A 15,493-nucleotide genomic window follows, 5' to 3' on the forward strand; every position below is an offset into this window, starting at 1 on the left:
ATCCTGTTGCAGACTCTTTCGCCATATATTTGGAGCAAGAAAGTAGCAGTGCTTTTTTAGTTGTAAACCCCCCCCCCCCCTCTGTCTCTCTTTTTGATTGATAACCTACGGGATTTTGTTTAAACATATAAGACCAACATGTATTGAAAGTAAATGGGAAAGCAGAAGAGAAGTAAAACGATTTTGTAACAAAGTTGCAAATATGAGTCTCACATTTATTATATGTATCACTTTCTTACAAAGTTCCACTATTTAGTGAAACGGTGTATTGAGAAAGGAGAAAAATTGCCTGCTGTGCACACAGCAATGCAGCGCTCCATTATGACACGTGTAAAATACCAATTTAATGGTTGAGATCAAAATTGATAATTTTTAAGGTAAAAGCCCCAAGAAAAACCCATTTAACCCTTACCTGCACTATATGAAAAAACCCGAATGGTTACGCGTAACCTGCAATTTGTCGAGTTTCCTTTTCACATTCGTGCCGCCTTCGGCGTTCTGAGTTCTTGATTTTCAAGTTTCACTCCCTTTATAATGTCTCTGTCTCTCTCCGCTCTCTTGTTAGACCCTCTGTCTTTGATGGCAAAGTCGAAGAATCACTCACGCAAGCTCGCAAACGTCTCCATGCCCTCTCAAATTGGAATTCTCATTCAGCTCCTTCCCTTCAATCTCTTCTCCTTTTGCCGGCTGAGAAGTTCTCGAAGAAGAACACAAGCACTTTCTTCTTCAGCAACAGTTGGAGGAACCCTAACTCTGGGCTTTCTTGCTCTTTCCCTTCGCTTTTCTCGGAATGTTGATGCTGAATTTCAACCTCGATAAGTTACTTCCTCTTTCGCCAAAACCGTGTTCATTGGCGTCTTCAACCTTCGACAACCACCGAGAAGGAAAACTCTGTTCTGCCATTTTCTTTTGAAGCTAGAGATGGTGAAGAAGCGGAGTTTTGGAAGCAACCGGATGGGTTAGGTTATCGTCCTTGCTTGCATTTTACCAAGTATCAAAGGTCCACCTTTGATATTCTCAGGGATCGTACCAAACATCTAATGGTTGTGGTTTCTGGTAGGATTAACCTGCAGAGGATGATGCAGTTGTTATTGCCAGGATCTTGGAGCTGCTTTGGTCGTTCCGATCTTGCAAGTGAACGTTATTTGGAGAGATGAAAGGTATAAAATGGAAAAGATAAAAAAATTGAACTTTGAATCTAGTTTTTCGGTTTAAAACATTAGATGATTTCAAATTTTTTCCCACTCAAACTAGACAGTTTAACTGATTGTTATCTCAAAATTGTTTATGGTTGCAGCGAATTTTCTGATATTTTCGATCTGGATCACTTCAAGAGAGTTCTTGAAAACGATGTATGAATTATTTCATCATTGCCATCGACTCATCTGATGCCGAGGCCAGTAGAAGAGAAGCGAACCCCTCTTCATGTCTCACCCCGTTGGATTCGCCAACGCTACCTCAAGCGAGAATGGAGAAAGAAAGATGACGATTTAAGATAGATTCTCAGAGTTTTTAATCATAAGTTTAATTTTGATCTCAACCATTAAATTTGTATTTTACACATGTCGTAATAGAGTACCACATTGCTGTGCACAACAGACGATTTTTTTCCCATTTATGAAAGTAGGATGCCATTTCAACAGACTGGGTTCCTTAAATTAGATAAGCGTTGAGTGTTTCAATCTATTGAATCAAACAAGTCATTTTTGAAATTTTTTCACATTTTTTTTTCTTTTTTACTTGTTTTTTTTTTTCACCCCATTTCAAATTATTTTAAGTAAATGATACCATAGCGAAGAGATTATGCTTTGATTCTTCTGATGGTATTTATATTGGGTTTAAATCCTCAACAGCGCCCATTAGTAGCAGCCATCCAGTGGCCGCTATCTCTGGGTGCTGCGTGGCACTCTAAGGTGGAGCTAATGAGATACACGTGTGTATCTCCTCATGGTGATTGCAAATTGGAATAGTCCAAAAACGTGATTGATTGATAGATGGAAAATACAAACCTGACTAACTATGTCAATGATGAATCCAGATCATCACTCCTGTTGGAGAGCACTCTCCGACGGTTTTACCACCACAGTTGAAAAATATTATTTAAAAAAAAATTAAAAAAAAAAAATCTCATCTTCTACCTCTGGGCCCCTGTATTTTGGGGTGGAGGAACATTTTGTGCTCCCCGACTGGGTCGCAGATCCGGACTCGCCAATGATAGTGGGATTTACCTACATATAGCCTCGATCAAATACAGTGGTTGTGGTCAAAATCTTAACCACCCATCTTTCTATTATATATTCAAAATTAATATACGAAAATAGTAGTTGAGTTTTTGACCTTAACCACTAACTAAATGACTGAAACAGACCGGTAATGTAAAAATCTTTCACATGTTTAGAGATTTTTTTGGTGGGACGTGGGAGACATGTTTAGAGTTGGAATCTTCTAAAAGAGAATAAAAAATGTTTTCTTTGAATCAGAAAAAACGTGCAGTAAAAGTAATACTCTACAATCTTATCCGACAAACCCTATTTCCTATTTTTCGTTTCAGAAAAGTGGATAACCATAAGAGGAAAACGCATTAACGCATTTCCTGTCGATCATCTTCTATCGCTCTCTGCTTCTTGTCTGATTCGTATTACTCTCTCTGTTCTGATCATCTCAAACTGTTTCCGTTTCTATTACTGAGATTTAGGGATAAGGATAAAATGCTTTCTTTGGAAGGTAGACAATTGAGCTTAGTTTGTGAGTTTATCCATTCGCCTCGATTGCAGGAAAATTGAGAGAAAAAAATAGAAGATTCCAAATATAACCAAACCCAGGAAACTAACTGCAACAAAAACAAAGCAAAGCAAAGCTTAGCTTTCCCTTACCCATTTCAACCGCCGCGTCTCTTTATCATCATCGTCTTCCTTTTCTCCTTTCTGGGTTTCAGTTCAATGTAATTATTATAATTATTATTTTTTTCTCCTGTAAATTAACAGATTCTTCGTCTTTCGTCTTTTTATTTTTCCGTTTAGGGTAAGGGTTTGCCAAAATGAGGAGAAACGACGATCAGCAATCTAGGGTTTTCTATGAACTCTGTGCTCTGCTTTCTAACATCCTTCGCTCTCCTCCTCTCTCGATCCCCTTTTCGAACCCTTCTTCTTTAGATATGGCTCCACCTTCTCCGCCTCGTCCATTGAGGCGTGCATCCACCTCGCAGGTGTCTCCGGCCGCGTTCGCTTCGTTGCTTCTTGGGATTTCGCTTGCTTTGATGCTTTGTGGTTCAGTTACCTTCTTCATCGGATTTATCTTAATGCCTTGGGTTTTGGGGCTGGTCTTGCTTTTCTACTTTGTTGGGATCGTCTCCAATATCTCAGTGTTGGGTCGCTCGATTCTTTGTCCGACTCCCAAATCTGCCTCGTCCCGGAAGGAGATTCCTGGTGAGGATTTTTACTTTTCTCGTTTTGGCTCAAGGATTTGTATCGCGGATTGAATCCCCTTCCTGCTATCTCTATCTGTATTGATTCTCATTTATTTGACTTTGAAGATGATAGGTTAATTTACATGTTCTTGTTCTAATCGTCTGGTATTGTTTGGCTAAGAGCTGGTGCATTACTTGTTAATGATTATTCCGATTCTAATTGCTGATGGGACAAGACATTAAGGCCTGTATATAGAACGTTTTTGATGAAATTTCATCTTTTAAAAACTGTATTGCCTTTGCTACCATTTCGTTTTTTTGCAGGGTAATTAGCGGAAGAAGACTTTGAACTTTTCATTGCAAGGAGCATATCTTTATTCAGTTCCTTGATTATTTCTGATTGAATACTTTGTTCATGTCACAGTCGAAAACATGGATTAATTCTGCAAGGAAGAAAACATAATTGAATATGTTTCTCTGCATGACAGCTTCATAGTTGCGCATTCTTTTATAATTCATTGCATGGAGACCTCCATGGTTCAACTGTTGTTGTTTAGACTTCTGTTTCTTCTTCTCTGTTTAGTTTAACTAATGAATGGAAGGCGCCTCCCCCCGCCAAATTTTTTTTTCTCGAGAGTATGTTTTGACAATCTGATCCACTATCCTTCTGAGGGGCCTCAATCGGCTGTATTCTTCTTTCCCATCTGAATGAGACTGGTGAATTCGTTGTGAAGTGCCCATTGTTTTTATAAGTTTGAAATTTGATAAATCTAGTTGGTACTTTTCTATATCCTTAATTGTGTGTGGCTTATGTTTGTTTCTGGAGCCTCCCTCATCAATTAGTATACTGGCACTTGTCTGCTGCCCATGCAGCTCGAAATAGTAAACTTCCATAGTTCTGTTCTTCAACCGGGCTTTATATTCTCTTTCAAGTGCATCCTGAAACTGTGAAGTTTCAAATGCATCATGGTTACATTTTGAACTCTGACCAAGTCAATATTAGTAAATGATGAGCTTCATGCTTGAAGCCTGGTTCTAGTAGTCTGTTGCTAGTCAATTAACCAGGTTGAATGAAGTAGTTGGTGGGAAGATGAAATTCTGTTTTAGAAGGTCTTTTCGACGTGGGTGAATTTAGGTCCACAAACTTGTGGTGAACCTTTTGATTGATTGAAGAATTATTTGAATTATTCTGTATGATCACAAAGCGATTAATTAATGTCTATAGATTCAGCAGGGATTATTTTATTGTGATCGAGCTGAATTTTTTTTCTTCCTTTTTTGTTTTTCTTTTAATTATTTTAGACTAGTTCTTTCTTATCTGATGCTATAATTGTTTCTTCAGTAACTGAGATTCTCTTTAACTGCTTCTCCTTGATTTGAATGGGTTATTGTGAGTCATAGTTCCTTTAGCCTCAATATTAAACATCTTTGTTAGCTGCCTATGGGAGATTCCTGCACAGCTCTCAAACCATGAAACATGGCATTTTCGAGATCCAGTGGCTGCAATAACAAAGGTGGGGGGAGATAACAGCCTTTGGATCTTGAAAATATCACATGTTGCAATCTGAGAGCTGCATATGAGATACCTACATAGAAGCAAACAAAAAATCCAATATTAATTGGTACTTATTTTAATGAATTATTAGTATGATTTGTTTACAGTATGGGTCACACCAGGCATTACCTTAATAATGTTTTACCTTGAAATTTTCTTTGCTGGGGCGATTAATAGTAGCTTTTGTACCTTTGTGGATGACCTGGCACTCGAAGTTTGTTTAATGCTATGTGGTTGGGATGACATAATGGTATATGAGTAGATTGAAGGGAAATTAGTGTGTACTTCCAATATAGCATGCAAGGAGAGTTCATTATTATTATACTTTTTATTTTGGGGGGGGGGGGGGGGCTATTTTTGTGATAGGGTTTGTAGTTATGTAGTCAGATGAGTTGATGCCCATATTAAGAGTCATAGAACTTCAAATTATTAAATCTTGTGTTTCCAATCAATATGTGTGTATAAAATAATGTCCCTTGATGATCATCTTCCCATTCTCTTGACCCCGTAAATTATTAGCTATGTAGATTTCTTATGCAAGTCTGCCATAAATTGTTTTATGCAAGCAAAGGAAAGATGGTTGAACTGTATTTTCTGTAGGATGTTCAGAAATTTGTTTTTAGTCCTTCACAGCCTGTGTGCACTGAGCATGTTATGTCCACAAGATTGCAACATTTAACCATTCAGTAGCGACATCTAACCATTGATTTTATTTTTGTTGCAGCATGGACCTTTTTGTGAGGTTGTAGCGCTGTTGGATGAAGAATCATAGAGATATGTCACTGCTCAAGTGACTTACAGATGGGAGGAATGAACACCATTAAGAATTTGTATAGTCTACAAAACTTCCAAGAGTGCATCATGCTGCATGCCTCTTATCGATACAAAATCAGACTTTGCCACTGTTTGGTTATATTTGTCGAAAGTATTCATGTATTTTCTTTGGATAGAAACTAGGGAAGCTTTTGGATGTTTAAACATTGAGAATATTAGTCTGGTGCTGAACTTTGTTGTAATGGTTTTGTGTAGTTGAGAATGTCTATTATTCCTGTTCTCATATTCTTTTTTATGGGTCTTGCTGTTTTTTCCTACCTCTTTGCCTGATGAGAAAATGGCCTTCGGTGGGGAAGATTGAGCGATTCTCATTCCTTGTTTCCTGATGGCTTGTGTTTTAATGGCTTCCATGTATTAAAGCTGGTTGAAATAGATGTTTTATTCTTCCCAGGTAATATATGGCAGAGTCTTGTGACATGCGAAGTTTGGCTTGGATGGCAGCACAAGTACACAACACACTTTTTCAGATATTTCATTACTTATCATGGTCCTTCATTTGACTGATGAAACATGCATTGGGTCTTCTACTTTGCTGATCGGCAAGCTTGATGGATTGGTATTGAAGTTCATGCCAGTGATCTACCGCAGGGACAAAAGAAGTGACCATAAAGATCAAATTATCAGGCATTTTCCATTCACCTTTATGCACATATTGAGGAATTACATGTAAGCAAAGTTCTTGGGTGCCCAACCTTTCTTTCATTTTTGTGGCTTTCCTTAAATTAATGTGGAATTTTTGTGATCGTGAGCAATTTTCATCTGTCCCCCAATACTTTCCACGTTATAATTGTCTATTCAAATGGTAGTTCTTCCATTTTTAGTTTTCTGTCTGCTGCATATGGAAAGAGTGCCCATGAATGAACTAGTCTGGTTTTGCTCTTCTTGAGTGTCATGTATAACATGTTATCCTTCATCTCTAACATCATACGATCAGGGTGAATCTTACATTATCAAGTTTTATAAGTGACGGATTTTTCCTGATCATGTGGTGAATAAGTTAGGGGATAGTGCCAATTTACACTCCATACCTTTAGTTTGTATTTTGGGGTGATTACATTATCGAAATTATATTAAATTAAGGACGATGGTGATTGAGGTCTACATGTACTTTAATTCCAGCTGAAAGACTCTTCTCCTTCAAAAGAATTCTACAATTTTACATTGAACACCTTGAGATGAGACCCTTCTCCCTTCAAAAGGATGATAGGATTTGAATGAAACACCTTTTCATCTTTCACTTCTCCAATGGAAAGTTTAACCTCACATCATAAACATGATGAATAGAAGTCACCACTACCATGTCGAAGTTGGAATTTCTTCACCATAGACATCAACGGCAGAGGATGTCATGTCAGTTGGGGAGGGGGGGCATGCGAGACTCCCATGTTCCTCAAGTATTTGTTCATTATAATTCTTTATCTCCATTGTTGACTTGTTGCATAGAGGGGTGAAAAGAAAGCTCGTCAACAGGGGGGAAAGAGGAAGAGGGGTATCAACTATCAACTATCAATTATCAACATTAGAGAGTCTACAAGTTGCTTACGTAGCCAGCTGAAAAACTCCTCTCCCTTCAAAAGAATTCCACAATTTCGCACTTAACACCTTGAGATGAGACCCTTCTCTACCTTCAAAAGGATTACAGGGTTCCGCATGAAACACCTTTTCATTGTTCTCTTCTCTAATGAAAAGTCTAACCTCACACTATAAACATGACGAATAGAAGTCACAACTACCAACTGACATGACATCCTATGCTGTTGATGTCTATGGTGACACGGAATTTTAATTTAGATGCATGCCTGATGAGTAGATGATGACTGTAAAGTGCATGCATTTCCTCATGTTTAAATGATAAAAAGCTTAAAATATGCTTCCTGATCTGGAAAATCTTCACTGGTTGTATCATTGTCTAAGTTTCTCTTTTCTCCTTTAACTTTTATCAAATCTTCCTTCTTTCCAACCCCAAACGTCTCAAAAACAATGAATTCCTGAAGTAAGCAAACCACATTCGCAAAACACTCAAAACTTGCTCGTTTTCTGGACCACCTTTTCATATGCCAGGTTTCTTTCTTTTCCCCCCTCAAATGTTTCTGCTTTCTTTCCAGTTTCTTTTCATTTAAATTACTCAACATGGAAGAGCTTAAAGCTCCATCCATCTTCATCCATCTCAACTTCTCAAAAGCAAAAGATAAAGAAGCAACAAGTGAACAATAATTAGAAGAAGAAATCACAAAGATTGTAAAAATGGTATTGCTATCAATCCCTAATCCCATAAAGGGAAAACCCCACCTCAAACCCTTCACATTATTTTATCCCTCCCTTTCTTTGAGTTCTGCATCATCTTCACCTTCTCTATCAAGAAATTAAACCTCACCCACATCTCTTCAAAACCTTTCACAGACCTTGCTATAGTTTCTTTGTGTCTGTCCTCAGGGATATATGGGTACAGATTGGGGACCCGTGGTTGTGTCAGTGGTGTTGTTCATATTGCTTTCACCTGGGCTACTATTTCAATTACCAGCGAGGACAAGGGTGGTGCAGTTTGGAAACTTGAACACCAGTGGGCTTTCAATTTTGGTTCATGCAATCATATTCTTCTGTATATATACTATCTTGATCATGGCGATTGGAGTTCACATAATGGCCCGTTGATCCATTTTCGTCGCTTCCTCTCAAAGTCTACCTTCTTTTTTGTGGGTTTCTTTTCTTCTCTGTCATGTAATCTGTGTTTGATATCTTGTAGTTACCTGATATAGCTTGGAAGGTGATGACAGTAAAACTGAAGAAGAAAACGAGTTTATCATTATAGATCAGGGATTTCCCTGTTTATGCTGGTGATTCTCTGCTTACAAAATATAAGAAATACATACAGTAGGAATTACACACTAAGATTTAGGAAATTTTCTTCAAACCTAGATTCATTCCTCGAATCGACAACAAACAACAATAGATCCACAACAATAAGCCCAATGCAAAGATTGGATTTTACAATTCACAGAATAGGAAGTGGAGTATCTGAAGCGGAATGATCACATAATTCAAAAGCAAAACCCTAGCTGATGGTGTCCCGTCCAGAGCGCAAAGACAATTTTGTTAATTCCTGAAATACCAAATGTGTAGAAAAAGTATTACCGGATCGGTTGGAGTAGGGATCTGGGTTAAGATCAGCCGGCGTAGATGTGGACGCCGACGGCGAGGATAAGGAGGGCGAAGACTCCGAAGAAGATGAGAGTGTGGACGAAGATGGCTTTACCGTTGGTCTTGAAGCTCCCGAACTCCACTTGGCCACTGTTTCCTGGTAGCTGAAAGAGGAGACCCGGTGAGAGGAGTACGAACAGTAGTACTCCTACCAGCACCGGTGCCCAGTCCACCATTCTCTCTCTCGCTCTCGCTCACACACACACACACAGTAGCGATGCTGCAGACACACGGGCGGTGCTAGACCTGAGCAGGACCCAAAAGCTCTGAGTCAAGTTTTAACCTATTTCAAATTTTATTTGTTTTTGCTAAATAATCTAGCTCATATTAAGCTGGCTTAATTTAACACTTATGCATCAAATTAGGCCCCACTTTGGCACATAATTTATCATCATGCTTCTTTCACCATGGTGGTAGTAGCTTTCTTTAGAGCTCTATTCCTTTAATTTTTTGTTTTTTTTAGCTTTTGGGAGGACAGGCAAGGCTGTTTTAGCTGTTTAAAGTAGTCCTCTTTCAGATAACCTTTAATGTAAGATCAGCTCTAATACCAAATATTAGTATTTTGAAGCTGACTTGAATCAAGTGTTTTAACCAATTCCATACCACATTGGCCAAATCTAGCACACCAAAACAGGCCCCATTAGACCTAAAACAGAGGGTATGTTCGGCTTTTTGTCATTCTGCGTACAGGTATTCTAAACCCAATGTTCGCTTGGATCTGGAGTAAATCTCAGACGTCCACGTTTGTATTTACATCCCAAACGGAGGCTCTAGGATCAGAAATACCGAGAATGACAAATGCAAGATCGTTACAGTGATAAAGATTCAAACTTTTAAGCGAAGAGGTTATGATTCCAACCCTTACAAATGGCATATGTAAAACTAACATCCCCTATATATAAACTCTCCTACTTCAACAAATAAAAAAGTTAATGGTGAAATATTATATTATTTTGTCAATGCAGGGTTTGTAGAGTGGTAAGATCAATACTTCTCAGGAGAGGTCATGGGTTCGACTCTTACAGACAACAAAGCACCCCCCTGAGGATGTAATCAAAGTGTGCCCTAAGGATGTAATCAAAGTGTGCCCTGAGAATGTAATCAAAGTGTGCGTAAGCTGGCCCGAATAAACCTCAGATACCAAAAAAAAATATATTATTTTATTCTTCTTTTCTCGCTAAAGGGATGGAATTCTTAACAATAATTTTCTTACCGGCATAGTGACATTACATTATAGAACCCAATATACCTTTAGCTTTAATTCTCACAGCCCTGGCACCAAATCTCTACCGAAGACAGACCAAAGCAGTTGTTGCTGTTGCTAACTTATATTCTCGCTGATTGAAGAAGCTTCTGTTAACTCATCAACCAAGAAAGAAGATCAGATCCTCGTTCAGTAACCCTCTCTTGGCCTCTGAAACTTCTGGTGATACCTTATTTTCTTAGAATGTAAACAAGCAGAATGAAAGATTGGGCAGCTCCACTCATAGCCACAGCCCTCTTTGCGTTTCTCACTGCAGGAGTACTCTTCCAATTACCTGGGAAGCATCGGCCAGTTGAAGTTAATAATATGGAGACCAGTCTCATCTCGATTTTTGTTCATGCAAGTAATCTATGGTTTACTCCTTATGCTGTTCCTTGTTGTTCTTTTTTTTTTTGGTAAACTTCCTTGTTGTTCTTCATGTACACATCCATATTCAATTTCTGTACTCAATACTACAATTTCATAGAGAAGCCATTCACAGATTCTGTTTCTTACTCACTCAAATTGAAAAAAGTAACTAAACTTCTTACAATAGTCGTTCTAATCTGGAAACTTATTCAAAAGATTAATTTGCTCCATTTTCCTCTATCAAATATTAGCTGCAAAATAGATGCTTTGGTGGGATTGAAAGGTCTGGCACGCGACTATTTATCATGGTTGAAGCTTCAACTGTTCACTGGGAGGAAGCCCTAACTGCATTTATATTTGGGGATCATCTAGTATATCAGATCATTTAAACTAGTAGGGCACCACAAAAGCAAATTCTTCTTGTATATCATACAAAAAGCTATATTGAACACAGCCTTGCTATCTATCCTCAAGGCAAGAATGCTATAACAGTAGAACTTAAAGAAGAGAGTGTTTACAGAAGTTGAGTTTGCATCTAGCTCCTACCAGGCAAAATGTGACACTACCTGCTAAATATCCCCTTCCCTGCTGCAGATTGATCTCTTTCTGTAGCATTCAAGAGAGTCAACGATCAAGAAAAACAATTATTCAATATTAAGGTAAAAATGCATCAACCTCTGCTCCATACTGATATCAACCAAATTAACATTTACTGGCAATAAACCAAATATCTAATCTTCCAAGAACAAGCACTCGGGGTGTAGATGTGACTCCGTTTAGGACTTGCTTGTCAAAAATGGAAAATCACAATTGTAAGGTAATAAATATCCTGCAACATTTACTCATTACATACTGTAATCCCACATGTTCATAATATCAACAGGCCAAGAAGCCAACTCATCAAGCAGTTCCAACAACGCAACATGGAGAACATGAAACTGGTTATCCATCATCATATCCAAGAACATGCATCAAGTTTGAACCAGAGAAGTAGATGAATCCTAACCAAATAGATCACAATCATGCATTGTTTAGGGCATGCTGACCACAATATACTCCACTATCCCTATTGATCTCCACTGAATTATTCTTTCTTTTTATTTCTCTCTGTTTTTCCTCTGGGTTTTGCTATAATTTCCTCTTTCAAGTATATAGTAGCATCAATATTTCATTGATGGGAGAAGCCACCAACCGCACTGAGCTGCCTTTGGGATCAGCCACTAGTACATGCTATATACAATTTGATTAAATGCCCAGCTAAACAACAGAAGCACAAAGATTGATGAATTAAGCAGCCAAGATACTTTATTGCAAAAATTTTAACCTATAGCAGACCCAAATACAAATGAACACTCACAAAAACTAAGGTTTATAATCCAGTTTACCATGATATATTTTTAATCCACGGAAACCAAATCCAAGAGGTGATCCATCCTGCAAACAGAATTCTATGTATGTTGGAATAAGATTTTAAGAAAAATAACATTTTGTTCGGAATACATAGACTCCTCATCTTGGACTTTTGAAGCCGTCTTCCTGAGTTGCACCGTAATCCTCAGATGATTCATCATTTGCAACTTGTAACTGCATGGATTATTCCTCTGACCAATAATTTAACGCATGGTAGAGAAGTTGTGGTGGTACAACCACCAAACATTTGATTTTTGTCAGTATATCATTTTACACTGAAAATTCTTCCTGGGTCACTGAATACAGTCATGTAAGGATCACGTTATTACTAAATCGAGTATTAAATGACCATTCCCATAAAACACACACTACTGAAGTATTACTCCCATCAAACCAACACAAATTTTACAAACCAAAAGGAGAGCTCAATAGTTTCAATGGGGTCCCATGTTAACGAAACTATCCAGACCAATACTCAATTCCAGTCCTAGTGAAGCTGCCCTGAACAGAGTTTACCCAAAAAAAAAAAAACAGAAGCTGCCCTGAACAGCAGAGACGAACACCTCTGATATCTCAGCTATTTTACTAGGAAATCTAGATTTTTCAGGTTTCCATCCATTTTGAATGTCTTCCAGGAAGACAATGCCATTTACACAAGAAGCTCACACAGTATCTTCAACACATGCTCCACAGGTGCTGCATTTAGAATCACAATTGCTCTATGCTTCTTTGGGTTCATTTATAGATCAGAGACCCCATCTTGATTGAATTGTCCAACAGTGATCTGGTTTTTTTTATGTATTTCAAATTTAACGTTCTTCTAGACTTTGGATATGTTTGTATAAAAGGATCTTCACAGTTACAGACAGAAATCAAAGAGTTGCAGTACCCACAGGTCACAAGGGCTGGAAACCTAGGAAAAATGAACGAAGATGAGCAGAATAAGCGTGAAACCAAGAGATCAGTCTCCATTGGTGACACAGATGCAAGGGTAATCTCTATGACAAGGACAGGTGCAATGGCTATTTCATGCAGGATCTAGACAATGAAATACCAGATTGAGAACCCAGTTTAACACCTTCATCCAAAATATTAACTACTTCGAATGGGGGCAACAACCACAATCATGCTTCTACAAATTGATTCTGCTGTCTCCCAACTCTTAAGGCATATGGACATGGAAATAGCTTACTCCAGCGTGTGAGCATCTAAAAATCTAATGCCGACGCTTAACATCCACAGAGATAGCCCAGAGTTAAAACAGAAGAAAAGAATGTGTATGCACCTTGGGTGATCCAACTTACTTCCTGTTTTCCTCTATATTCTATTCATTTTCCTTTCTTTCCAAAGATGTCAGCTTTCCAGTTCCGACTCCCAATATGTGTTACTAAGACCACAAGAAATTCCAATAACTAGCTTCTAATAAACAAAAACAGACACAGCCCAAATGTTAAAAATACAAGAATGCTGCAATTAAAATAGATAATTGAAGTGGCATTACTTCTAAACAAAGAATCCAGATGTGATAAGTTGAGTAAGCAATGGCAAAGCATATTAATTTCAGTGGCAATATGACAAACAATATGAATGGCCTAGGCTTCGCAACCAGCATGACCTCAAACACGGAGTTTAATAGCAGGACTGCAGGACAGAATTCATGCAGCTGAACACATTTGGTTGAGAAAAAGCTTCGTGGCAAAAGTCTATGTAATCCATTAGGTATTTATGTTAGGGTCAATCCAACTTGAGTTTGGTTGCAGTCTTGCGGCGTGGCAACCATGTTTCCAATCTCAAGTAGTTGAGACTTGAGATGAAGCTTAGATGAGATAAGTTGATGAAAATAGAGGCTTATAACATCTCTACCCACCGAATCCAGGGGGGAAAAAGTAAACAAGACCACACGGTGTAATGGTATAAACAAGACCACACTTCCAAATTCTTGTTGTCGATGGACTAATGAAATAAGGCCATGAAGAACGAATCTATCTGCCCAGAAATTACAATATTTCCAGCGGGTTGTTAGACCCATTTTTATTTTTGACAGAATTATATCTTTCCAGTTTTTCTCTACTGATTCATAGACGCATTAAGTTATTCGCCAGTGTTTTTATTCAAACAAAACATGGGATCAGTTCCCATGACCATAGAAATGCAAACACAAGTAGTCCCACTCTGAAATAGCAATTGGGAAGAAAAAAGGAGGGAACTTTCACAAAATCAATAAAATTAAGATCATTTGTGATATCAGGGTCACTTACACCAGAATTCTATTAATGGGACAAACAACAAGATAGATGTAAAACTGTAAAAGCAACAATATTCAAGGGAAGCGAAGCAACTCAGAAAACCCTAGGCAACGAAGGAGTTTCATGTTGATCATCGTCAACCAAGGTAAACATGAACTCCAACGGCAAGCAAGAAGATGCAGATGAGAGCGAAGTAGATAATGGAGTGAACCAGAATCGATACTCCACTAGTGTGAAAGTTTCCGAATTCGATGAAACGATTCTTTCCCGGTACCTGGAAAAGCAAACCCGGAGATAACAGCACGAACAGAACAACAGCCACGAACACTGGTCCCCAATCCGACATCTTTTCCTTCCTTGTTCTTCGTCTACCTCTTTACTCACTTTGAAGAGAATTTAGTGGCAAAATGCAAGAGAATGAAAAAGATGGAGATGATAGATCGATTAGTGCTTCGTAGTTGGAAAGTGTTTACTGTGACTAGAATTCGATGGGTTTTAAAGCGTTTCTGGTTAATTGAGTTTTTTCTTTTCTTTCTTGAGGCTACAAGACAACGAAGGCAAACGAAGGTTACGGAATGAAGTCAACCTGGATTCCATTCCCTCCTTCCCTTCCTTCTACAAAATCTACCGTCATGTGGGCATGAGTGTATAATATAAAATAGGGATAATTACTATTGCCCCCCTGTACTTTGATTTTATTACTAATGTTCTCCGTATTTTACGGCAAAATTACTAATCCAACCTTTAACTTTGTCTATAATTACTAATGCCCCCCTACTGTTAAGTTCCGTTAGTTTACTGATGATGTGGCATCTCCATATTTTTTAAAAATCCCAAAATACCCTTTTACTTATCTCTTTACTTATTTACCCTTTTGTCAAGTTCGTAATACCCTTTAATTAATTGTAGAAAAAAATAATCATAATCGTTTACTCTAAAAAAATCACCAAAATAAAGAAATAATAATTGAATAAAATTAAAATAGAAACCGAAGAGGAGGGAAGATAGAATTCAACTCAAATTGGAGGGTTTCTCGTTAATTCTTCTCGGCAAGATTTTGTGGTTTCAACCAATGGTGGGTTAGTAGGCGGTTAAAATTCTAATATTAAAAACTAAGCCCAAAAAAAATTGTGGCCTCCCTACGAGGGAGAAGGTGGGAAACCAAATCGAATTTGAATTTGTCATTTCTTTAATTCAAATAAATAAGTTTAGTGAAGGTGGAAAACCAATAT

At 38.0% G+C, this 15,493-nt stretch overlaps 3 protein-coding genes across 3 annotated transcripts; 2 read left to right on the forward strand and 1 right to left on the reverse strand.

The window, feature by feature from the left end:
• Positions 1 to 2,525: 2,525 nt before the first annotated feature.
• LOC149006298 (uncharacterized) lies at positions 2,526 to 6,813 on the forward strand. The gene is made up of 2 exons (XM_089164690.1): positions 2,526 to 3,425; positions 5,686 to 6,813. Exons 1-2 carry the CDS (start codon positions 3,038 to 3,040, stop codon positions 5,700 to 5,702), a joined length of 405 nt encoding a protein of 134 aa, XP_089020816.1. The 5' UTR covers positions 2,526 to 3,037; the 3' UTR covers positions 5,703 to 6,813.
• A 1,367-nt stretch (positions 6,814 to 8,180) lies between these two features.
• LOC149006299 (uncharacterized) lies at positions 8,181 to 9,372 on the forward strand. Its single transcript, XM_089164691.1, has one exon. It carries the CDS (start codon positions 8,235 to 8,237, stop codon positions 8,445 to 8,447), a length of 213 nt encoding a protein of 70 aa, XP_089020817.1. The 5' UTR covers positions 8,181 to 8,234; the 3' UTR covers positions 8,448 to 9,372.
• A 602-nt stretch (positions 9,373 to 9,974) lies between these two features.
• On the reverse strand, positions 9,975 to 14,857 carry LOC149006300 (uncharacterized). The gene has a single exon (XM_089164693.1). The coding sequence runs from the start codon at positions 14,605 to 14,607 to the stop codon at positions 14,398 to 14,400; it is 210 nt and encodes a 69-aa protein (XP_089020819.1). The 5' UTR covers positions 14,608 to 14,857; the 3' UTR covers positions 9,975 to 14,397.
• Between the last annotated feature and the right edge of the window lie 636 nt (positions 14,858 to 15,493).

Source organism: Hakea prostrata, chromosome 8 (assembly GCF_041222555.1).
Source record: "Hakea prostrata isolate BN-2017 chromosome 8, UWA_Hpros_2, whole genome shotgun sequence".
NCBI lineage: Eukaryota > Viridiplantae > Streptophyta > Magnoliopsida > Proteales > Proteaceae > Hakea > Hakea prostrata.

Coding starts and splice junctions, on each gene's coding strand:
- LOC149006300 (XM_089164693.1), bottom strand. CDS start 14,607: ATGTCGGATTGGGGACCAGTGTTCGTGGCTGTTGTTCTGTTCGTGCTG.
- LOC149006299 (XM_089164691.1), top strand. CDS start 8,235: ATGGGTACAGATTGGGGACCCGTGGTTGTGTCAGTGGTGTTGTTCATA.
- LOC149006298 (XM_089164690.1), top strand. CDS start 3,038: ATGAGGAGAAACGACGATCAGCAATCTAGGGTTTTCTATGAACTCTGT.